The sequence below is a fragment of the Eptesicus fuscus genome, chromosome 25 (assembly GCF_027574615.1).
Source record: "Eptesicus fuscus isolate TK198812 chromosome 25, DD_ASM_mEF_20220401, whole genome shotgun sequence".
Taxonomy (NCBI): domain Eukaryota; kingdom Metazoa; phylum Chordata; class Mammalia; order Chiroptera; family Vespertilionidae; genus Eptesicus; species Eptesicus fuscus.
The window spans coordinates 3,239,064-3,263,815 of record NC_072497.1 but is presented as its reverse complement, the minus strand read 5'-3'; the positions used below and the strand labels follow the sequence as shown (position 1 = coordinate 3,263,815).

At 49.3% G+C, this 24,752-nt stretch overlaps 1 protein-coding gene and 1 long non-coding RNA gene across 3 annotated transcripts in view; one reads left to right on the top strand and one right to left on the bottom strand.

The window, feature by feature from the left end:
- The window catches only part of LOC114229292 (uncharacterized), a 51,077-nt gene extending 31,168 nt beyond the window's left edge, over positions 1–19,909 (top strand). For both annotated transcript variants that reach the window (XR_008555389.1, XR_008555390.1), the window contains exon 4: positions 19,818–19,909. This is a non-coding gene — a long non-coding RNA (uncharacterized LOC114229292). The remainder of the gene's footprint in view (positions 1–19,817) is intronic.
- PDE8A (phosphodiesterase 8A) overlaps positions 1–24,752 on the bottom strand; it is a 121,387-nt gene that overhangs the window by 12,669 nt on the left and 83,966 nt on the right. The window contains exons 16-19 of the mRNA XM_054713200.1: positions 24,503–24,635; positions 23,002–23,200; positions 22,308–22,525; positions 19,908–20,040 (exon numbers count right to left, since the gene is read on the bottom strand). Coding sequence (XP_054569175.1) covers positions 19,908–20,040; positions 22,308–22,525; positions 23,002–23,200; positions 24,503–24,635 — 683 coding nt within the window. The remainder of the gene's footprint in view (positions 1–19,907; positions 20,041–22,307; positions 22,526–23,001; positions 23,201–24,502; positions 24,636–24,752) is intronic.

Here is a 24,752-nt window from a genome sequence, read left to right as displayed (position 1 = left end):
TCAGACTCCCCATAAACATGAGTGACTCTCTATAGAACCTAAACATGGACTGTCCCCCACAAAAGGTACACAGAGGTCAGACTCCCAATAACATGAGTGACGCCCTATAGAACCTAAACATGGAGTGTCCCCCTCGAAAGGTACACAGAGGTCAGACTCCCCATAAACATGAGTGACTCCTTATAGAAGCTAAACAAGGAGTGTCCCCCTCGAAAGGTACACAGAGGTCAGACTCCCAATAACATGAATGACTCCCTATAGAACCTAAACATGGAGTGTCCCCCTCGAAAGGTACACAGAGGTCAGACTGCCCATAAACATGAGTGACTCCCTATAGAACCTAAACATGGAGTGTCCCCACGAAAGGCACACAGAGGTCAGACTCCCTATAGAACCTAAACATGGATGGTCCCTCACGAAAGGTACACAGAGGTCAGACTCCCCATAAACATGAGTGACTCCCTATAGAACGTAAACATGGAGTGTCCCCTCGAAAGGTACACAGAGGTCAGACTCCCCATAAACATGAGTGACTCCTTATAGAACCTAAACATGGAGTGTCCCCTCGAAAGGTACTCAGAGGTCAGATTCCCCATAAACATGAGTGACTCCCTATAGAACCTAAACATGGAGTGTCCCCCACGAAAGGTACACAGAGGTCAGACTCCCCTAAACATGAGTGACTCCCTATAGAACCTAAACATGGAGTGTCCCCTCGAAAGGTACACAGAGGTCAGACTCCCTATAGAACCTAAACATGGAGTGTCCCCCTTGATAGCACACAGAGGTCAGACTCCCAATAACATGAATGACTCTCTATAGAACATAAACATGGAGTGTCCCCCTAAATGGTACTCAGAGGTCAGACTCCCCATAAACATGAGTGACTCCCCATAGAACCTAAACATGGAGTGTCCCCTCGAAAGTTAATCAGAGGTCAGACTCCCCATAAACATGAGTGACTCCCTATAGAACCTAAACATGGAGTGTCCCCTCGAAAGGTACTCAGAGGTCAGACTCACCATAAACATGAGTAACTCCCTATAGAACCTAAACATGGAGTGTCCCCTCGAAAGGTACTCAGAGGTCAGACTCCCTATAGAACCTAAACATGGAGTGTCCCCCACGAAAGGTACACAGAGGTCAGACTCCCCATAAACATGAGTGACTCCCTATAGAACCTAAACATGGAGTGTCCCCCTCGAATGGTACACAGAGGTCAGACTCCCCATAAACATGAGTGACTCCCTATAGAACCTAAACATGGAGTGTCCCCTCGAAAGGCACACAGAGGTCAGACTCCCTATAGAACCTAAACATGGAGTGTCCCCCTCGAAAGGTACACAGAGGTCAGACTCCCCATAACCATGAGTGACTCCTTATAGAAGCTAAACAAGGAGTGTCCCCCTCGAAAGGTACACAGAGGTGAGACTCCCAATAACATAAATGACTCTCTATAGAACATAAACATGGAGTGTCCCCCTAAAAGGTACTCAGAGGTCAGACTCCCAATAACATGAATGACTCTCTATAGAACATAAACATGGAGTGTCCCCCTAAAAGGTACTCAGAGGTCAGACTCCCCATAAACATGAGTGACTCCCTATAGAACCTAAACATGGAGTGTCCCCACGAAAGGTACTCAGAGGTCAGACTCCCCATAAACATGAGTGACTCCCTATAGAACCTAAACATGGAGTGTCCCCTCGAAAGGTACACAGAGGTCAGACTCCCCATAAACATGAGTGACTCCCTATAGAACCTAAACATGGAGTGTCCCCCACGAAAGGCACACAGAGGTCAGACTCCCTATAGAACCTAAACATGGAGTGTCCCCTCGAAAGGTACTCAGAGGTCAGACTCCCCATAAACATGAGTGACTCTCTATAGAACCTAAACATGGAGTGTCCCCCACAAAAGGTACACAGAGGTCAGACTCCCAATAACATGAGTGACGCCCTATAGAACCTAAACATGGAGTGTCCCCTCGAAAGGTACTCAGAGGTCAGAATCCGCATAACATGATTGACTCCCTATAGAACCTAAACATGGAGTGTCTCCCACGAAAGGTACTCAGACGTCAGACTCCCCACAAACATGAGTGACTCCATATAGAACCTAAACATGGAGTGTCCCCCTTGAAAGGTACACAGAGGTCAGACTCCCCGTAAACATGAGTGACTCCCTATAGAACCTAAACATGGAGTGTCCCCTCGAAAGGTACACAGAGGTCAGACTCCCTATAGAACCTAAACATGGAGTGTCCCCCACGAAAGGTACTCAGAGGTCAGACTCCCCATAAACATGAGTGACTCCCTATAGAACCTAAACATGGAGTGTCCCCTCGAAAGGTACTCAGAGGTCAGACTCCCCATAAACATGAGTGACTCCATATAGAACCTAAATATGGAGTGTCCCCTGTGAAAGGTACTCAGAGGTCAGGCTCCCCATAAACATGAGTGACTCCCTATAGAACCTAAACATGGAGTGTCCCCCTCGAATGGTACACAGAGGTCAGACTCCCAATAACATGAGTGACTCCCTATAGAACCTAAACATGGAGTGTCCCTCTCGAAGGCACACAGAGGTCAGACTCCCAATAACATGAATGACTCTCTATAGAACATAAACATGGAGTGTCCCCCTAAAAGGTACTCAGAGGTCAGACTCCCAATAACATGAATGACTCTCTATAGAACATAAACATGGAGTGTCCCCCTAAAAGGTACTCAGAGGTCAGACTCCCCATAAACATGAGTAACTCTCTATACAACATAAACATGGAGTGTCCCCTGCGAAAGGTCCTCAGAGGTCAGACTCCCCATAAACATGAGTGACTCCCTATAGAACCTAAACATGGAGTGTCCCCCTCGAATGGTACACAGAGGTCAGACTCCCCATAAACATGAGTAACTCTCTATAGAACATAAACATGGAGTGTCCCCTTCGAAAGGTCCTCAGAGGTCAGACTCCCAATAACATGAGTGACTCCCTATAGAACCTAAACATGGAGTGTCCCCCTCGAATGGTACACAGAGGTCAGACTCCCCATAAACATGAGTGACTCCCTATAGAACCTAAACATGGAGTGTCCCCAAGAAAGGTACTCAGAGGTCAGACTCCCTATAGAACCTAAACATGGAGTGTCCCTCACGAAAGGTACTCAGAGGTCAGACTCCCCATAAACAAGAGTGACTCCCTATAGAACCTAAACATGGAGTGTCCCCACGAACGGTACACAGAGGTCAGATTCCCCATAAACATGAGTGACTCCCTATAGAACCTAAACATGGAGTGTCCCCTCGAAAGGTACTCAGAGGTCAGACTCCCCATAAACATGAGTGACTCCTTATAGAAGCTAAACAAGGAGTGTCCCCCTCGAAAGGTACACAGAGGTGAGACTCCCAATAACATAAATGACTCTCTATAGAACATAAACATGGAGTGTCCCACACGAAAGGCACACAGAGGTCAGACTCCCTATAGAACCTAAACATGGAGTGTCCCCCTCGAAAGGTACACAGAGGTCAGACTCCCAATAACATGAATGACTCTCTATAGAACATAAACATGGAGTGTCCCACTAAAAGGTACTCAGAGGTCAGACTCCCTATAGAACCTAAACATGGAGTGTCCCCTCGAAAGGTACTCAGAGGTCTGACTCCCCATAAACATGAGTGACTCCCTATAGAACCTAAACATGGAGTGTCCCCCACGAAAGGCACACAGAGGTCAGACTCCCTATAGAACCTAAACATGGAGTGTCCCCCACGAAAGGTACTCAGAGGTCAGACTCCCCATAAACATGAGTGACTCCCTATAGAACTTAAACATGGAGTGTCCCCTCGAAAGGTACACAGAGGTCAGACTCCCCATAAACATGAGTGACTCCCTATAGAACCTAAACATGGAGTGTCCCCTCGAAAGGCACACAGAGGTCAGACTCCCTATAGAACCTAAACATGGAGTGTCCCCCAGAAAGGTACTCAGAGGTCAGACTCCCATAAACATGAGTGACTCCCTATAGAACCTAAACATGGAGTGTCCCCTTCGAAAGGTACACAGAGGTCAGACTCCCAATAAACAAGAGTGACTCCCGAAACCGGTTTGGCTCAGTGGATAGAGCGTCGGCATGCGGACTCAAGTGTCCCAGGTTCGATTCCGGTACAAGGGCATGTACCTTGGTTGCGGGCACATCCCCAGTAGGGGATGCAAGAGGCAGCTGGTCGAGTTTCTCTCTCATCGATGTTTCTAACTCTCTATCCCTGTCTCTTCCTCTCTGTAAAAAATAATAAAAGAATAAAAAAAAAAAAACATGAGTGACTCCCTATAGAACCTAAACATGGAGTGTCCCCTCGAAAGGTACTCAGAGGTCACACTCCCCATAAACATGAGTGACTCTCTATAGAACCTAAACATGGAGTGTCCCCCACAAAAGGTACACAGAGGTCAGACTCCCCATAAACATGAGTGACTCCCTATAGAACCTAAACAAGGAGTGTCCCCCTCGAAAGGTACACAGAGGTCAGACTCCCAATAACATGAATGACTCCCTATAGAACCTAAACATGGAGTGTCCCCTCGAATGGTACACAGAGGTCAGACTCCAAATAACATGAGTACTCCCTATAGAACCTAAACATGGAGTGTCCACTCGAATGGTACACAGAGGTCAGACTGCCAATAACATGAGTGACTCCCCATAGAACCTAAACATGGAGTGTCCCCTCGAAAGGTACACAGAGGTCAGACTCCCCATAAACATGAGTGACTCCCTATAGAACCTAAACATGGAGTGTCCCCAAGAAAGGTACTCAGAGGTCAGACTCCCTATAGAACCTAAACATGGAGTGTCCCTCACGAAAGGTACTCAGAGGTCAGACTCCCGGTAAACATGAGTGACTCCCTATAGAACCTAAACATGGAGTGTCCCCTCGAACGGTACACAGAGGTCAGACTCCCCATAAACATGAGTGACTCCCTATAGAACCTAAACATGGAGTGTCCCCTCGAAAGGTACTCAGAGGTGAGACTCCCAATAACATAAATGACTCTCTATAGAACATAAACATGGAGTGTCCCCCTAAAAGGTACTCAGAGGTCAGACTCCCAATAACATGAATGACTCTCTATAGAACCTAAACATGGAGTGTCCCCCTAAAAGGTACTCAGAGGTCAGACTCCCCATAAACATGAGTAACTCCCTATAGAACCTAAACATGGAGTGTCCCCTCGAAAGGTACACAGAGGTCTGACTCCCCATAAACATGAGTGACTCCCTATAGAACCTAAACATGGAGTGTCCCCCACGAAAGGTACACAGAGGTCAGACTCCCCATAAACATGAGTGACTCCCTATAGAACCTAAACATGGAGTGTCCCCTCGAAAGGTACTCAGAGGTCAGACTCCCTATAGAACCTAAACATGGAGTGTCCCCTCGAAAGGTACTCAGAGGTCAGACTCCCCATAAACAGGAGTGACACACTATACAACCCAAACATGGAGTGTCCCCCTCGAAAGGTACACAGAGGTCAGACTCCCCATAAACATGAGTGACTCCCTATAGAACCTAAACATGGAGTGTCCCCCTCAAAAGGTACTCAGAGGTCAGACTCCCCGTAAACATGAGTGACTCCCTATAGAACCTAAAAATGGAGTGTCCCCTCGAAAGTTAATCAGAGGTCAGACTCCCCATAAACATGAGTGACTCCTTATAGAACCTAAACATGGAGTGTCCCCTCGAAAGGTACAAAGAGGTCAGACTCCCCATAAACAGGAGTGACTCCCTATAGAACCTAAACATGGAGTGTCCCCTCGAACGGTACACAGAGGTCAGACTCCCCATAAACATGAGTGACTCCCTATAGAACCTAAACATGGAGTGTCCCCCACGAAAGGCACACAGAGGTCAGACTCCCTATAGAACCTAAACATGGAGTGTCCCCTCGAAAGGTACACAGAGGTCAGACTCCCCATAAACATGAGTGACTCTCTATAGAACCTAAACATGGAGTGTCCCCCACAAAAGGTACACAGAGGTCAGACTCCCAATAACATGAGTGACTCCCTATAGAACCTAAACATGGAGTGTCCCCCTCGAATGGTACACAGAGGTCAGACTCCCCGAAACATGAGTAACTCTCTATAGAACATAAACATGGAGTGTCCCCAGCGAAAGGTACTCAGAAGTCAGACTCCCCATAAACATGAGTGACTCCCTATAGAACCTAAACATGGAGTGTCCCCCTCGAATGGTACACAGAGGTCAGACTCCCAATAACATGAGTGACTCCCTATAGAACCTAAACATGGAGTGTCCCCCTCGAAGGCACACAGAGGTCAGACTCCCAATAACATGAATGACTCTCTATAGAACATAAACATGGAGTGTCCCCCTAAAAGGTACTCAGAGGTCAGACTCCCCATAAACATGAGTGACTCCCTATAGAACCTAAACATGGAGTGTCCCCTCGAAAGGTACTCAGAGGTCTGACTCCCCATAAACATGAGTGACTCCCTATAGAACCTAAACATGGAGTGTCCCCCACGAAAGGTACACAGAGGTCAGACTCCCCATAAACATGAGTGACTCCCTATAGAACCTAAACATGGAGTGTCCCTCTCGAAAGGTACTCAGAGGTCACACTCCCCATAAACATGAGTGACTCCCTATAGAACCTAAACATGGAGTGTCCACCGCGAAAGGTAGTCAGAGGTCAGACTCCCAATAACATGAATGACTCCCTATAGAACCTAAACATGGAGTGTCCACCTCGAATGGTACACAGAGGTCAGACTTCCCCATAAACATGAGTGACTCCCTATAGAACCTAAACATGGAGTGTCCCCTCGAAAGGCACACAGAGGTCAGACTCCCTATAGAACCTAAACATGGAGTGTCCCCCACGAAAGGTACTCAGAGGTCAGACTCCCCATAAACATGAGTGACTCCCTATAGAACCTAAACATGGAGTGTCCCCTCGAAAGGCACACAGAGGTCAGACTCCCTATAGAACCTAAACATGGAGTGTCCCCTCGAAAGGCACACAGAGGTCAGACTCCCTATAGAACCTAAACATGGAGTGTCCCCCACGAAAGGTACACAGAGGTCAGACTCCCAATAAACATGAGTGACTCCCTATAGAACCTAAACATGGAGTGTCCCCTCGAAAGGCACACAGAGGTCAGACTCCCTATAGAACCTAAACATGGAGTGTCCCCCACAAAAGGTACACAGAGGTCAGACTCCCAATAACATGATTGACTCCCTATAGAACCTAAACATGGAGTGTCCCCCTCGAAAGGTACACAGAGGTCAGACTCCCCATAAACATGAGTGACTCCCTATAGAACCTAAACATGGAGTGTCCCCTCGAAAGGCACACAGAGGTCAGACTCCCTATAGAACCTAAACATGGAGTGTCCCCCACGAAAGGTACTCAGAGGTCAGACTCCCCATAAAATTGAGTGACTCCCTATAGAACTTAAACATGGAGTGTCCACCGCGAAAGGTACACAGAGGTCAGACTCCCCTAAACATGAGTGACTCCCTATAGAACCTAAACATGGAGTGTCCCCTCGAAAGGTACACAGAGGTCAGACTCCCCATAAACATGAGTGACTCCTTATAGAAGCTAAACAAGGAGTGTCCCCCTCGAAAGGTACACAGAGGTCAGACTCCCCATAAACATGAGTGACTCCTTATAGAACCTAAACAAGGAGTGTCCCCTCGAAAGGTACACAGAGGTCAGACTCCCAATAACATGAATGACTCCCTATAGAACCTAAACATGGAGTGTCCCCTCGAATGGTACACAGAGGTCAGACTCCAAATAACATGAGTACTCCCTATAGAACCTAAACATGGAGTGTCCCCTCGAATGGTACACAGAGGTCAGACTCCAAATAACATGAGTACTCCCTATAGAACCTAAACATGGAGTGTCCCCTCGAAAGGTACACAGAGGTCAGACTCCCAATAACATGAATGACTCTCTATAGAACATAAACATGGAGTGTCCCCCTAAAAGGTACTCAGAGGTCAGACTCCCCATAAACATGAGTAACTCCCTATAGAACATAAACATGGAGTGTCCCCCTAAAAGGTACTCAGAGGTCAGACTCCCCATAAACATGAGTAACTCTCTATACAACATAAACATGGAGTGTCCCCTTCGAAAGGTACTCAGAAGTCAGACTCCCCATAAACATGAGTGACTCCCTATAGAACCTAAACATGGAGTGTCCCCCTCGAATGGTACACAGAGGTCAGACTCCCCTAAACATGAGTAACTCTCTGTAGAACATAAACATGGAGTGTCCCCTACGAAAGGTCCTCAGAGGTCAGACTCCCCATAAACATGAGTGACTCTCTATAGAACCTAAACATGGAATGTCCCCTCGAAAGGCACACAGAGGTCAGACTCCCTATAGAACCTAAACATGGAGTGTCCCCCTCGAATGGTACACAGAGGTCAGACTCCCCATAAACATGAGTGACTCCCTATAGAACCTAAACATGGAGTGTCCCCAAGAAAGGTACTCAGAGGTCAGACTCCCCATAAACAAGAGTGACTCCCTATAGAACCTAAACATGGAGTGTCCCCTCGAACGGTACACAGAGGTCAGATTCCCCATAAACATGAGTGACTCCCTATAGAACCTAAACATGGAGTGTCCCCCTCGAACGGTACACAGAGGTCAGACTCCCCATAAACATGAGTGACTCCTTATAGAAGCTAAACAAGGAGTGTCCCCCTCGAAAGGTACACAGAGGTGAGACTCCCTATAACATAAATGACTCTCTATAGAACATAAACATGGAGTGTCCCACACGAAAGGCACACAGAGGTCAGACTCCCTATAGAACCTAAACATGGAGTGTCCCCCACGAAAGGTACTCAGAGGTCAGACTCCCCATAAACATGAGTGACTCCCTATAGAACCTAAACATGGAGTGTCCCCTCGAAAGGTACTCAGAGGTCACACTCCCCATAAACATGAGTGACTCTCTATAGAACCTAAACATGGAGTGTCCCCCACAAAAGGTACACAGAGGTCAGACTCCCCATAACATGAGTGACGCCCTATAGAACCTAAACATAGAGTGTCCCCCTCGAAAGGTACACAGCGGTCAGACTCCCAATAACATGAATGACTCTCTATAGAACATAAACATGGAGTGTCCCCCTAAAAGGTACTCAGAGGTCAGACTCCCCATAAACATGAGTGACTCCCTATAGAACCTAAACATGGAGTGTCCCCCGCGAAAGGTACACAGAGGTCAGACTCCCCATAAACATGAGTGACTCCCTATAGAACCTAAACATGGAGTGTCCCCTCGAAAGGCACACAGAGGTCAGAGTCCCTATAGAACCTAAACATGGAGTGTCCCCCACGAAAGGTACTCAGAGGTCAGACTCCCCATAAACATGAGTGACTCCCTATAGAACCTAAACATGGAGTGTCCCCTCGAAAGGTACTCAGAGGTCACACTCCCCATAAACATGAGTGACTCTCTATAGAACCTAAACATGGACTGTCCCCCACAAAAGGTACACAGAGGTCAGACTCCCAATAACATGAGTGACGCCCTATAGAACCTAAACATGGAGTGTCCCCCTCGAAAGGTACACAGAGGTCAGACTCTCCATTAACATGAGTGACTCCCTATAGAAGCTAAACAAGGAGTGTCCCCCTCGAAAGGTACACAGAGGTCAGACTCCCAATAACATGAATGACTCTCTATAGAACATAAACATGGAGTGTCCCCCACGAAAGGTACACAGAGGTCAGACTCCCCATAAACATGAGTGACGCCCTATAGAACCTAAACATGGAGTGTCCCCCTCGAATGATACACAGAGGTCAGACTTCCCATAAACATGAGTGACTCCCTATAGAACCTAAACATGGAGTGTCCCCCTCGAAAGGTACACAGAGGTCAGACTCCCAATAACATGAATGACTCTCTATAGAACATAAACATGGAGTGTCCCCCTAAAAGGTACTCAGAGGTCAGGCTCCCAATAACATGAATGACTCACTATAGAACCTAAACATGGAGTGTCCCCCTAAAAGGTACTCAGAGGTCAGACTCCCCATAAACATGAGTGACTCCCTATAGAACATAAACATGGAGTGTCCCCCTAAAAGGTACTCAGAGGTCAGACTCCCCATAAACATGAGTAACTCTCTATACAACATAAACATGGAGTGTCCCCTCGAAAGGTACTCAGAGGTCAGACTCCCCATAAACATGAGTGACTCCCTATAGAACCTAAACATGGAGTGTCCCCCTCGAATGGTACACAGAGGTCAGACTCCCCTAAACATGAGTAACTCTCTATAGAACATAAACATGGAGTGTCCCCTACGAAAGGTCCTCAGAGGTCAGACTCCCCATAAACATGAGTGACTCTCTATAGAACCTAAACATGGAGTGTCCCCTCGAAAGGCACACAGAGGTCAGACTCCCTATAGAACCTAAACATGGAGTGTCCCCCTCGAATGGTACACAGAGGTCAGACTCCCCATAAACATGAGTGACTCCCTATAGAACCTAAACATGGAGTGTCCCCAAGAAAGGTACTCAGAGGTCAGACTCCCCATAAACATGAGTGACTCCCTATAGAACCTAAACATGGAGTGTCCCCCTCGAAAGGTACACAGAGGTCAGACTCCCCATAAACATGAGTGACTCCCTATAGAACCTAAACATGGAGTGTCCACCTCGAACGGTACTCAGAGGTCAGACTCCCCATAAACATGAGTGACTCCCTATAGAACCTAAACATGGAGTGTCCCCTAAAAGGCACACAGAGGTCAGTCTCCCTATAGAACCTAAACATGGAGTGTCCCCTCGAAAGGTACTCAGAGGTCACACTCCCCATAAACATGAGTGACTCTCTATAGAACCTAAACATGGAGTGTCCCCCACAAAAGGTACACAGAGGTCAGACTCCCAATAACATGAGTGACGCCCTATAGAACCTAAACATGGAGTGTCCCCCTCGAATGGTACACAGAGGTCAGACTCCCCGAAACATGAGTAACTCTCTATAGAACATAAACATGGAGTGTCCCCTGCGAAAGGTACTCAGAGGTCAGACTCCCCATAAACATGAGTGACTCCCTATAGAACCTAAACATGGAGTGTCCCCCTCGAATGGTACACAGAGGTCAGACTCCCCATAACATGAGTGACTCCCTATAGAACCTAAACATGGAGTGTCCCCCTCGAAGGCACACAGAGGTCAGACTCCCAATAACATGAATGACTCTCTATAGAACATAAACATGGAGTGTCCCCCTAAAAGGTACTCAGAGGTCAGACTCCCCATAAACATGAGTGACTCCCTATAGAACCTAAACATGGAGTGTCCCACTCGAATGGTACACAGAGGTCAGACTGCCAATAACATGAGTGACTCCCCATAGAACCTAAACATGGAGTGTCCCCTCGAATGGTACACAGAGGTCAGACTCCCCATAAACATGAGTGACTCCCTATAGACCCTAAACATGGAGTGTCCCCAAGAAAGGTACTCAGAGGTCAGACTCCCTATAGAACCTAAACATGGAGTGTCCCTCACGAAAGGTACTCAGAGGTCAGACTCCCCATAAACAAGAGTGACTCCCTATAGAACCTAAACATGGAGTGTCCCCTCGAACGGTACACAGAGGTCAGATTCCCCATAAACATGAGTGACTCCCTATAGAACCTAAACATGGAGTGTCCCCTCGAAAGGTACACAGAGGTGAGACTCCCAATAACATAAATGACTCTCTATAGAACCTAAACATGGAGTGTCCCCTCGAAAGGTACTCAGAGGTCTGACTCCCCATAAACATGAGTGACTCCCTATAGAACCAAAACATGGAGTGTCCCCCGCGAAAGGTACTCGGAGGTCAGACTCCCAATAACATGAATGACTCCCTATAGAACCTAAACATGGAGTGTCCCCCTCGAATGGTACACAGAGGTCAGACTTCCCCATAAACATGAGTGACTCCCTATAGAACCTAAACATGGAGTGTCCCCTCGAAAGGCACACAGAGGTCAGACTCCCTATAGAACCTAAACATGGAGTGTCCCCCACGAAAGGTACTCAGAGGTCAGACTCCCCATAAACATGAGTGACTCCCTATAGAACTTAAACATGGAGTGTCCACCGCGAAAGGTACACAGAGGTCAGACTCCCCTAAACATGAGTGACTCCCTATAGAACCTAAACATGGAGTGTCCCCTCGAAAGGCACACAGAGGTCAGACTCCCTATAGAACCTAAACATGGAGTGTCCCCCACGAAAGGTACTCAGAGGTCAGACTCCCCATAAACATGAGTGACTCCCTATAGAACCTAAACATGGAGTGTCCCCTCGAAAGGTACTCAGAGGTCAGACTCCCCATAAACATGAGTGACTCTCTATAGAACCTAAACATGGAGTGTCCCCCACAAAAGGTACACAGAGGTCAGACTCCCAATAACATGAGTGACGCCCTATAGAACCTAAACATAGAGTGTCCCCCTCGAAAGGTACACAGAGGTCAGACTCCCAATAACATGAATGACTCTCTATAGAACATAAACATGGAGTGTCCCCCTAAAAGGTACTCAGAGGTCAGACTCCCCATAAACATGAGTGACTCCCTATAGAACCTAAACATGGAGTGTCCACCGCGAAAGGTACACAGAGGTCAGACTCCCCTAAACATGAGTGACTCCCTATAGAACCTAAACATGGAGTGTCCCCTCGAAAGGCACACAGAGGTCAGAGTCCCTATAGAACCTAAACATGGAGTGTCCCCCACGAAAGGTACTCAGAGGTCAGACTCCCCATAAACATGAGTGACTCCCTATAGAACCTAAACATGGAGTGTCCCCTCGAAAGGTACTCAGAGGTCACACTCCCCATAAACATGAGTGACTCTCTATAGAACCTAAACATGGAGTGTCCCCCACGAAAGGTACACAGAGGTCAGACTCCCAATAACATGAGTGACGCCCTATAGAACCTAAACATGGAGTGTCCCCCTCGAAAGGTACACAGAGGTCAGACTCCCCATAAACATGAGTGACTCCTTATAGAAGCTAAACAAGGAGTGTCCCCCTCGAAAGGTACACAGAGGTCAGACTCCCAATAACATGAATGACTCTCTATAGAACATAAACATGGAGTGTCCCCTGCGAAAGGTACTCAGAGGTCAGACTCCCCATAAACATGAGTGACTCCCTATAGAACCTAAACATGGAGTGTCCCCCTCGAAAGGTACACAGAGGTCAGACTCCCCATAAACATGAGTGACTCCCTATAGAACCTAAACATGGAGTGTCCCCCTCGAATGGTACACAGAGGTCAGACTCCCAATAACATGAATGACTCTCTATAGAACATAAACATGGAGTGTCCCCCTAAAAGGTACTCAGAGGTCAGACTCCCAATAACATGAATGACTCTCTATAGAACATAAACATGGAGTGTCCCCCTAAAAGGTACTCAGAGGTCAGACTCCCCATAAACATGAGTAACTCCCTATAGAACATAAACATGGAGTGTCCCCCTAAAAGGTACTCAGAGGTCAGACTCCCCATAAACATGAGTAACTCTCTATACAACATAAACATGGAGTGTCCCCTTCGAAAGGTACTCAGAAGTCAGACTCCCCATAAACATGAGTGACTCCCTATAGAACCTAAACATGGAGTGTCCCCCTCGAATGGTACACAGAGGTCAGACTCCCCATAAACATGAGTAACTCTCTATAGAACCTAAACATGGAGTGTCCCCTACGAAAGGTCCTCAGAGGTCAGACTCCCCATAAACATGAGTGACTCTCTATAGAACCTAAACATGGAGTGTCCCCTCGAAAGGCACACAGAGGTCAGACTCCCTATAGAACCTAAACATGGAGTGTCCCCCTCGAATGGTACACAGAGGTCAGACTCCCCATAAACATGAGTGACTCCCTATAGAACCTAAACATGGAGTGTCCCCAAGAAAGGTACTCAGAGGTCAGACTCCCCATAAACAAGAGTGACTCCCTATAGAACCTAAACATGGAGTGTCCCCTCGAACGGTACACAGAGGTCAGATTCCCCATAAACATGAGTGACTCCCTATAGAACCTAAACATGGAGTGTCCACCTCGAACGGTACTCAGAGGTCAGACTCCCCATAAACATGAGTGACTCCCTATAGAACCTAAACATGGAGTGTCCCCTAAAAGGCACACAGAGGTCAGTCTCCCTATAGAACCTAAACATGGAGTGTCCCCTCGAAAGGTACTCAGAGGTCACACTCCCCATAAACATGAGTGACTCTCTATAGAACCTAAACATGGAGTGTCCCCCACAAAAGGTACACAGAGGTCAGACTCCCAATAACATGAGTGACGCCCTATAGAACCTAAACATGGAGTGTCCCCCTCGAATGGTACACAGAGGTCAGACTCCCCGAAACATGAGTAACTCTCTATAGAACATAAACATGGAGTGTCCCCTGCGAAAGGTACTCAGAAGTCAGACTCCCCATAAACATGAGTGACTCCCTATAGAACCTAAACATGGAGTGTCCCCCTCGAATGGTACACAGAGGTCAGACTCCCAATAACATGAGTGACTCCCTATAGAACCTAAACATGGAGTGTCCCCCTCGAAGGCACACAGAGGTCAGACTCCCAATAACATGAATGACTCTCTATAGAACATAAACATGGAGTGTCCCCCTAAAAGGTACTCAGAGGTCAGACTCCCCATAAACATGAGTGACTCCCTATAGAACCTAAACATGGAGTGTCCCCTCGAAAGGTACTCAGAGGTCTGACTCCCCATAAACATGAGTGACTCCCTATAGAACCTAAACATGGAGTGTCCCCCACGAAAGGTACACAGAGGTCAGACTCCCCATAAACATGAGTGACTCCCTATAGAACCTAAACATGGAGTGTCCCTCTCGAAAGGTACTCAGAGGTCACACTCCCCATAAACATGAGTGACTCCCTATAGAACCTAAACATGGAGTGTCCACCGCGAAAGGTAGTCAGAGGTCAGACTCCCAATAACATGAATGACTCCCTATAGAACCTAAACATGGAGTGTCCCCTCGAATGGTACACAGAGGTCAGACTTCCCCATAAACATGAGTGACTCCCTATAGAACCTAAACATGGAGTGTCCCCTCGAAAGGCACACAGAGGTCAGACTCCCTATAGAACCTAAACATGGAGTGTCCCCCACGAAAGGTACTCAGAGGTCAGACTCCCCATAAACATGAGTGACTCCCTATAGAACCTAAACATGGAGTGTCCCCTCGAAAGGCACACAGAGGTCAGACTCCCTATAGAACCTAAACATGGAGTGTCCCCTCGAAAGGCACACAGAGGTCAGACTCCCTATAGAACCTAAACATGGAGTGTCCCCCACGAAAGGTACTCAGAGGTCAGACTCCCCATAAACATGAGTGACTCCCTATAGAACCTAAACATGGAGTGTCCCCTCGAAAGGCACACAGAGGTCAGACTCCCTATAGAACCTAAACATGGAGTGTCCCCCACAAAAGGTACACAGAGGTCAGACTCCCAATAACATGATTGACTCCCTATAGAACCTAAACATGGAGTGTCCCCCTCGAAAGGTACACAGAGGTCAGACTCCCAATAAACATGAGTGACTCCCTATAGAACCTAAACATGGAGTGTCCCCCTCGAAAGGTACACAGAGGTCAGACTCCCTATAGAACCTAAACATGGAGTGTCCCCCTCGAAAGGTACTCAGAGGTCAGACTCCCCATAAACATGAGTGACTCCCTATAGAACCTAAACATGGAGTGTTCCCGCGAAAGGTACACAGAGGTCAGACTCCCCTAAACATGAGTGACTCCCTATAGAACCTAAACATGGAGTGTCCCCTCGAAAGGCACACAGAGGTCAGACTCCCCATAAACATGAGTGACTCCTTATAGAACCTAAACATGGAGTGTCCCCCTCGAAAGGTACACAGAGGTCAGACTCCCCATAAACATGAGTGACTCCTTATAGAAGCTAAACAAGGAGTGTCCCCTCGAAAGGTACACAGAGGTCAGACTCCCAATAACATGAATGACTCCCTATAGAACCTAAACATGGAGTGTCCCCTCGAATGGTACACAGAGGTCAGACTCCAAATAACATGAGTACTCCCTATAGAACCTAAACATGGAGTGTCCCCTCGAATGGTACACAGAGGTCAGACTCCAAATAACATGAGTACTCCCTATAGAACCTAAACATGGAGTGTCCCCTCGAAAGGTACACAGAGGTCAGACTCCCAATAACATGAATGACTCTCTATAGAACATAAACATGGAGTGTCCCCCTAAAAGGTACTCAGAGGTCAGACTCCCCATAAACATGAGTAACTCCCTATAGAACATAAACATGGAGTGTCCCCCTAAAAGGTACTCAGAGGTCAGACTCCCCATAAACATGAGTAACTCTCTATACAACATAAACATGGAGTGTCCCCTTCGAAAGGTACTCAGAGGTCAGACTCCCCATAAACATGAGTGACTCCCTATAGAACCTAAACATGGAGTGTCCCCCTCGAATGGTACACAGAGGTCAGACTCCCCTAAACATGAGTAACTCTCTGTAGAACATAAACATGGAGTGTCCCCTACGAAAGGTCCTCAGAGGTCAGACTCCCCATAAACATGAGTGACTCTCTATAGAACCTAAACATGGAGTGTCCCCTCGAAAGGCACACAGAGGTCAGACTCCCTATAGAACCTAAACATGGAGTGTCCCCCTCGAATGGTACACAGAGGTCAGACTCCCCATAAACATGAGTGACTCCCTATAGAACCTAAACATGGAGTGTCCCCAAGAAAGGTACTCAGAGGTCAGACTCCCCATAAACAAGAGTGACTCCCTATAGAACCTAAACATGGAGTGTCCCCTCGAACGGTACACAGAGGTCAGATTCCCCATAAACATGAGTGACTCCCTATAGAACCTAAACATGGAGTGTCCACCTCGAACGGTACTCAGAGGTCAGACTCCCCATAAACATGAGTGACTCCTTATAGAAGCTAAACAAGGAGTGTCCCCCTCGAAAGGTACACAGAGGTGAGACTCCCAATAACATAAATGACTCTCTATAGAACATAAACATGGAGTGTCCCACACGAAAGGCACACAGAGGTCAGACTCCCTATAGAACCTAAACATGGAGTGTCCCCCTTGATAGCACACAGAGGTCAGACTCCCAATAACATGAATGACTCTCTATAGAACATAAACATGGAGTGTCCCCCTAAAAGGTACTCAGAGGTCAGACTCCCCATAAACATGAGTGACTCCCTATAGAACCTAAACATGGAGTGTCCCCCTCGATTGGTACACAGAGGTCAGACTCCCAATAACATGAGTGACTCCCTATAGAACCTAAACATGGAGTGTCCCCCTCGAATGGTACACAGAGGTCAGACTCCCCATAAACATGAGTGACTCCCTATAGAACCTAAACATGGAGTGTCCCCCACGAAAGGTACACAGAGGTCAGACTCCCCATAAACATGAATAACTCCCTATGGAACCTAAACATGGAGTGTCCCCTCGAAAGGTACACAGAGGTCAGATTCCCCATAAACATGAGTGACTCCCTATAGAACTTAAACATGGAGTGTCCACCGCGAAAGGTAGTCAGAGGTCAGACTCCCAATAACATGAATGACTCCCTATAGAACCTAAACATGGAGTGTCCACCTCGAACGGTACTCAGAGGTCAGACTCCCCATAAACATGAGTGACTCCTTATAGAAGCTAAACAAGGAGTGTCCCCCTCGAAAGGTACACAGAGGTGAGACTCCCAATAACATAAATGACTCTCTATAGAACATAAACATGGAGTGTCCCACACGAAAGGCACACAGAGGTCAGACTCCCTATAGAACCTAAACATGGAGTGTCCCCCTTGATAGCACACAGAGGTCAGACTCCCAATAACATGAATGACTCTCTATAGAACATAAACATGGAGTGTCCCCCTAAAAGGTACTCAGAGGTCAGACTCCCCATAAACATGAGTGACTCCCTATAGAACCTAAACATGGAGTGTCCTCCTCGATTGGTACACAGAGGTCAGACTCCCAATAACATGAGTGACTCCCTATAGAACCTAAAAATGGAGTGTCCCCCTCGAATGGTACACAGAGGTCAGACTCCCCATAAACATGAGTGACTCCCTATAGAACCTAAACATGGAGTGTCCCCCTCGATAGCACACAGAGGTCAGACTCCCAATAACATGAATGACTCTCTATAGAACATAAACATGGAGTGTCCCCCTAAAAGGTACTCAGAGGTCAGACTCCCCATAAACATGAGTGACTCCCTATAGAACCTAAACATGGAGTGTCCTCCTCGATTGGTACACAGAGGTCAGACTCCCAATAACATGAGTGACTCCCTATAGAACCTAAAAATGGAGTGTCCCCCTCGAATGGTACACAGAGGTCAGACTCCCCATAAACATGAGTGACTCCCTATAGAACCTAAACATGGAGTGTCCCCCACGAAAGGTACACAGAGGTCAGACTCCCCACAAACATGAATAACTCCCTATAGAACCTAAACATGGAGTGTCCCCTCGAAAGGTACACAGAGGTCAGATTCCCCATTAACATGTATGAATCCATATAGAACCTAAACATGGAGTGTCCCCTTGAAAGGTACTCAGAGGTCAGACTCCCTATAGAACCTAAACATGGAGTGTCCCCCACGAAAGGTACTCAGAGGTCAGACTCCCATAAACATGAGTGACTCCCTATAGAACATAAACATGGAGTGTCCCCTGCGAAAGGTACTCAGAAGTCAGACTCCCCATAAACATGTGTGACTCCCTATAGAACCTAAACATGGAGTGTCCCCTTCGAATGGTACACAGAGATCAGACTCCCAATAACATGAGTGACTCCCTATAAAACCTAAACATGGAGTGTCCCCTCGAAAGGCACACAGAGGTCAGACTCCCTATAGAACCTAAACATGGAGTGTCCCCCACGAAAGGTACTCAGAGGTCAGACTCCCCATAAACATGAGTGACTCCCTATAGAACCTAAACATGGAGTGTCCCCCACGAAAGGTACACAGAGGTCAGACTCCCACTAACATGAATGACTATAGAACCTAAACATGGAGTGTCCCCCACTAAAGGCACACAGAGGTCAGACTCCCTATAGAACCTAAACATGGAGTGTCCCCCGTGAAAGGAACTCAGAGGTCAGGCTACCAATCAGCATGAATGACTCCCTATAGAACATAAAAATGGACTGTCCCCCTCGTAGGTACAAAGAGGTCAGACTCCCAATAAACATGAATGACTCCCTATAGAACATAAACATGGAGTGTCCCCCTCGAAAGGTACTCAGAGGTCAGGCTACCAATCAACATGAGTGACTCCCTATAGAACATAAACATGGAGTGTCCCCCTAAAAGGCACACAGAGGTCAGACTCCCAATAACATGAATGACTCCCTATAGTACATAAACATGCAGTGTACCCCATGAAGGTACACAGAGGTCCGACTCCCCATAAACATGAGTGACTCCCTATGGAACATAAACATGAGTGTCCCCCTCTAAAGGCACACAGAGGTCAGACTCCCTGGGGTCCTAGCCTCACAGGCCGTGGTGCTGGCGGGGGCTGGCCGCGCTGGGAAAGGCTGGGCGGTGGCAGCAAGGGCTTCAGTGCATAGAGCGAGGTGGTGGGCATATGGGGGCCTCGGAGGAAGAGGATCTAGGAAAGAATCGGGGCTTTTTGTAAAATCTCTCCTAGATCCATCGTGAGGATTGACAGAATGAACTCGAGGAGCCAACAACGCGGGGAGGATCCCCGCACAGGTCCCCTGGCCGCCGGTCCCCTCACCTCGCTCTCCTCCAGCTCTGCCAAGGGCTTGATGACGCTGTTGACAAACTTGTTGACGTGCTCAAAGTGCTTTGTCATCTCCGTGGCCAAGACCATGTCGATGATGGCCTGGCGCAGCGTCCGGTAGTCATTCCTGTTTCGGACGACAAACGAGAGGCCGCTGCAGATCGCACACCCAGACCAGACAGGCAGGGACTCCTGAAACCGGTCTGTGACCCGGCACATGTGTCCCCTGGGGCTAAAGTCCTGACGTGCCTGGGAGGCGCACTTTAGAAGAATGGGCAAGTTACAGGAGAGCACCCTGATCATTAGCAAGGGAAACCCCAACAGAAGTTAGAAGCTTAAGGCAAGACCTTCCAGATGCAGCGTCCATGCCGTCATCATCCCTGTCAGGCACCCGGTGCTCAGAATAAAGAAAGGACGTGGCGGGGTGAGCAGAGCCTGGTCTGTGAACCCGGAGCCTGTGGTTATGAAGAATTGCCCCACACAAGGACCCAACGGCTTCCGTGCCCAGAAACTCAGCCCTGACGGCTGAGCACGTCCAGGGAGTGCTCAACGCCTCTTCCCAGCACTGGCTTCTGAGTACTTTCAGATTTCTATATTCTGAGGACGCAAACCATATAATTAAAACCTCAGAAGGTGCAGAGAATGTGAAATGAAACCTGCATTCTGCCCTTTTCTCCGTCCCTCTGTTCCTTCCCCCGGAAACGGTCAGTGATCAGGGCCTTGTGTACTTTTCCACGGTGACTGATCCGTACACATCCACACACAGGTAACTCTGAATAAAACCTACTTTAAATCCACTCTGAAACGCTAGGACGTGGCAAAAGGGATTGAGTACAATTAGGAGTCTCTTTTTTATAAAATCCCGCATTAAAGCTTTTCTCCAAACTCCAAATGCATACGTACTTTAAGTACAGTTGTTCATATGGGAAATAATACAATAATTAACAAGTAGACATACAAGAATAAACTTACTTTTGCCCACCCCTGTATTTCTCATGACAGAATACGTTTTCCTTCTTCCCTCTGCTGTCCAGTCCCTGTCACTAGACACCAGGGGGCCAGTGGTGAACACAAGGCCCCATGCTCTTATGGGGCTTAGGAATCCGCTCGGCCCTGCTGGGAGCTCAGCTGGTTAGAGCGTCATCCCATACGCCAAGGCGCAGGTTCGATCCCCCGTCAGGGCACATACAAAAAATCAACCAATGAGGGCATCAGTAAGTGGAACAACAAATCGACGTTTCTCTAAAATCCTATCTTATCCTGTATAATAAAAGGGTAATATGCAAATTGACTGAAAGGCCCAACAACCAGTCGCTATGATGCGCACTGACCACCAGGGGGCAGATGCTCAACACACGAGCTGCCCCTTAGTGGTCAGTGCGTTCCCACGGGGAGCACCACTCAGCCTGCCTCCGAGGCAGCGCTAAGGAGCAGCGAGCAGGCGGGCGGTAAGGAGCAAAGGTTCTTGGACTGCGAGAGGGTGCAGGCCGGGCTGAGGCCCCTCCCCCCGCCCCCGAGTGCATGAATTTTCAATCTAGTCAATCAATAAAAAACTTTTAAAAAGAATCGAATCAGACATTAGACAAATAATGAAAAATGTGGTAAGCGCTGCAAAAGGGACTTGGGACTGAGTGATGAGTGTGAGGGGCCAGGGAAGGAACGTGTGGACCGAGCCCGGGAGACACTTGCTGGGCAGAGGGAGTGTCCCAGCCGGTGACAGGCGCTCGGAATGCCTGAAGGCTCCAGACATCAGCATTCCCCTTCCTGGTCAAGTGTCAGGATGCAAAGGAGCTGTGCTGAGTGGAGGAGGCCAGTCACACAGCCCACGCAGCGAGGATGCTTCCGTTCACTAATTGTCTGGAACTGGCCAATCTGTGGAGACGGCACTGGTCCGTGGTGGCCCTGGGCTGGAGGGCTAGGTGAGTGAGGAGTGACTGCTAATGAGTTTGACATTTTCATTTATTTATTTTAATCCTCACTCGGTATTTTTTCATTGACTTTAGGGTGAATGAGGGAGAGGGAATGAGTGAATTAGGGTGAATGTGAGAGAAACACATCGATTGGTTGCCTCCTGCACGAGCCCTGATCAGGCCCGGCCCGAGGAGGAGCCTACAACTGAGGCACGTGCCCTTGACCGGACTCAAACCCAGGACCCTTCGTCCACAGGCCGACGCTCTGTGCACTGAGCCAGACGGGCCAGGCCGAGTTTGATACTTTGAGAGGAGGAAGAAAAGGTCCTAAAAGTGATGGCGGTCAGGGCTCGCTCCTCTGAATAAAGACCACCGTGCACTCCCAACGGGTGAGCAGTGTATGGTGTGTGGGGAGGGAGAGAGAGAGAGAGAGAGAGAGAGAGAGAGAGAGAGAGGGACCAACACCCTTCCTCGTTGTCCTCACCTCTCCATGTTCTTGAAGATGTTGCTCTTGTCGTCCCTGGTGGTCAGCTGGAAGGCCAGGGCCGCGTGGTGGCTCTCCAGCACGGCGCAGTCGTTGTACAGCACGGCCAGCGCGCTGCCCGCGTTGCACAGGAACGGGTTGGTCCTCCCCGGGTGGTCCAGGTCGTGGACGGCGGCTGCGATGAGGGCGGCGGCCTCGTCCACGGAGTCTAACGTTTGCTGAAAGCGAGAGACCTTTTAGGAACCGCCCGGCACCGAGCGAGGGCTCCGTAGGTTCTCTCCGGCCCTCCCACTTCAGGGTAAGGGGAGCCAGGTTTCTGAGAAAAGCGTCTTGTTGAGCAAACCCCGTTTCCCTGTCGCCGCTGTGAAAGTTGTATGTGGGCATGTTTTTTAGGGAACGTTACTGGACTGTCACTCACACAAGTTAAGGACTTGCCCAAACGCAGGTGTCTTCAGCAGAGAGGCGTGAGTCACAGCCCCTCCTGTCCTTGCTGCCTTTCTCCCTGGGACCAACCCCGCCCTCAGACGTCTGGGAACGGCTGGGTCACGTCCAGAATGGACACCATGACTGCCCAGTGCCACGGCGCGGGCCCCTGTGGCCGCAGCCTTCCCGGGGGTCACTCCTGAGCAGCCACACTGCATGGAACAGACAGCACACCCAGCCCTCCAGCCCAGGCAGACAGCACACCGCGCACCTTGACCCTTTCCTGGCAGAGGAAGTAGGCAGTGGCATGGAGCACGTCGGCGGCGTGGGTGGAGTTGTGGTAGGGGTTGGCGGAGTGGTAATGGGCCTCGATAGTCTGCAGCCACAGCCGCAGCGTCGTCTCCGAGCACTTCAAGAATTCACAGACCCCGAAGCGAGCGAAGATTTTGAGACCAAGAAAAATCAAAGGCCTGTAAGGAGAAAGTCACAGCAGGAAAGCAACATGCTAGACCCCAAACAGCAAACCCGCGTCAGACGTCGGAGGGCGAGGCAGCGGGCCCTGCCTCCCGGGAGCCGGCACGGCTGGGCGGGGGCTCAGACGCCTGCTGCACTCGGCTCCTCAAAGCCAGCGTGTTTGCAGCCAAGCCCACGGGTGCCGCCTTGAACCTGACCTCCTCCTTTGTGCCTGTGCCACTGGCTGGGTATCCTGCCTGAACATGTAACAGTTCCCAACGACCCCACAAGAGCCAGACAGTCATCGCCCTCTGATGGGCTCGACAATCGGAAGGTGGACTATATAAGAGGAGGTTCCCCTTAGAAGGTAAGCAAGCAGCCAATCCGTGACCTGGCTTTGGTTCAAAGGTCAAGAAATTTGGCTCGGCTGAGGCCGTGCCCAGAGGCGATCGGCTGGCAGGACCCGAGCTGACCTGCCTTAGCCCGATTCACGTGAAAGCCTGGTCACTAGAGCGTCAACCAGGAGCTCGAAGATCTGTCTGCCGTGGGTTTTCTTTTCCACGGTCTTTGCCACGTTGGGGACGTGGAAGGAGACTGTCCCCGCGGCTGCCTCACGGTGAACACGAGCAAAGGCAGGCAGGGCTGCCGTGGGGACGGTTCCCCCTGATTGGGGTGCGACCCGACGGCTGTCTCCTGGTGATCCCAGGGGAGCGCCCCTCCCCTGACTGCCCTGCCCTCCACCTGAAGGGCGGCCTGGCCAGCACCGGCTCCGTGACACCCCTCCCGCGTGCCAAGCCAGCCCGCTTGGTGGACAGGCCTTTCCCAGCAGGTGCAGAGGTAACGGCAGCACCTCCCCCGACTGCCGTCACGCCCCGCCGCCATGCCTGTCGCCAACACAGCCACCGAGGCCTGGGGCCAGCTCTTCTCAAACGAGTGTTGGCATATTTGTCATTTTTGGTTCTGGGCTCTGAGTGGGGCTCTTTGCTGCGATCCCAACATATCACTACCTACAGGAGAAATCAATTCCCGTATTTTACAGGAAAAGCGCCTGCTGTTTGGAGAAGTCAGCCACTTGCTCAATCTCATGCTTCCGAGAGTCTGCTGTCTCCTCAGGGGTCGTGACCAGGCCCTCGTCCCCGGCTTCCCACGGACCCCTCGCGGAGGCCTGGCCCTGGTGATTGGGCGCCCGCTGCCCGGCTACTCCTTCCTGAGCCGCCGCCCCAGGACCAGGGACCAGCTCTGTGCAAACCCACCCCTCGGGGCTGTCTCCGCTCCGGCCCTTGGCATCGAGCTGTTCGCTGAGCGCCAAGTGGGCTCACCTTTTCTGAGTGGCAGCCTCCAGTTCAAAAATATTAAAGTCCCAGTCGTCCTCGTTCTCCATGGCCCGAGCTATCCGCGGCGGGACGTCGTGAAGGGACGCGGGGGGGAATAAGCCGCTCGGGACTTGCAGGTCTGGGGAGAGGCGGTTGGGAGCGCGGTGTTAGCGGGCTCTACGCGCGGCCACTCCTGAGGGCGCAGTGCGGGGTCAGGGCCGTTTCAGGGCTTTTAGGACAAACCGAGAAACGCCTT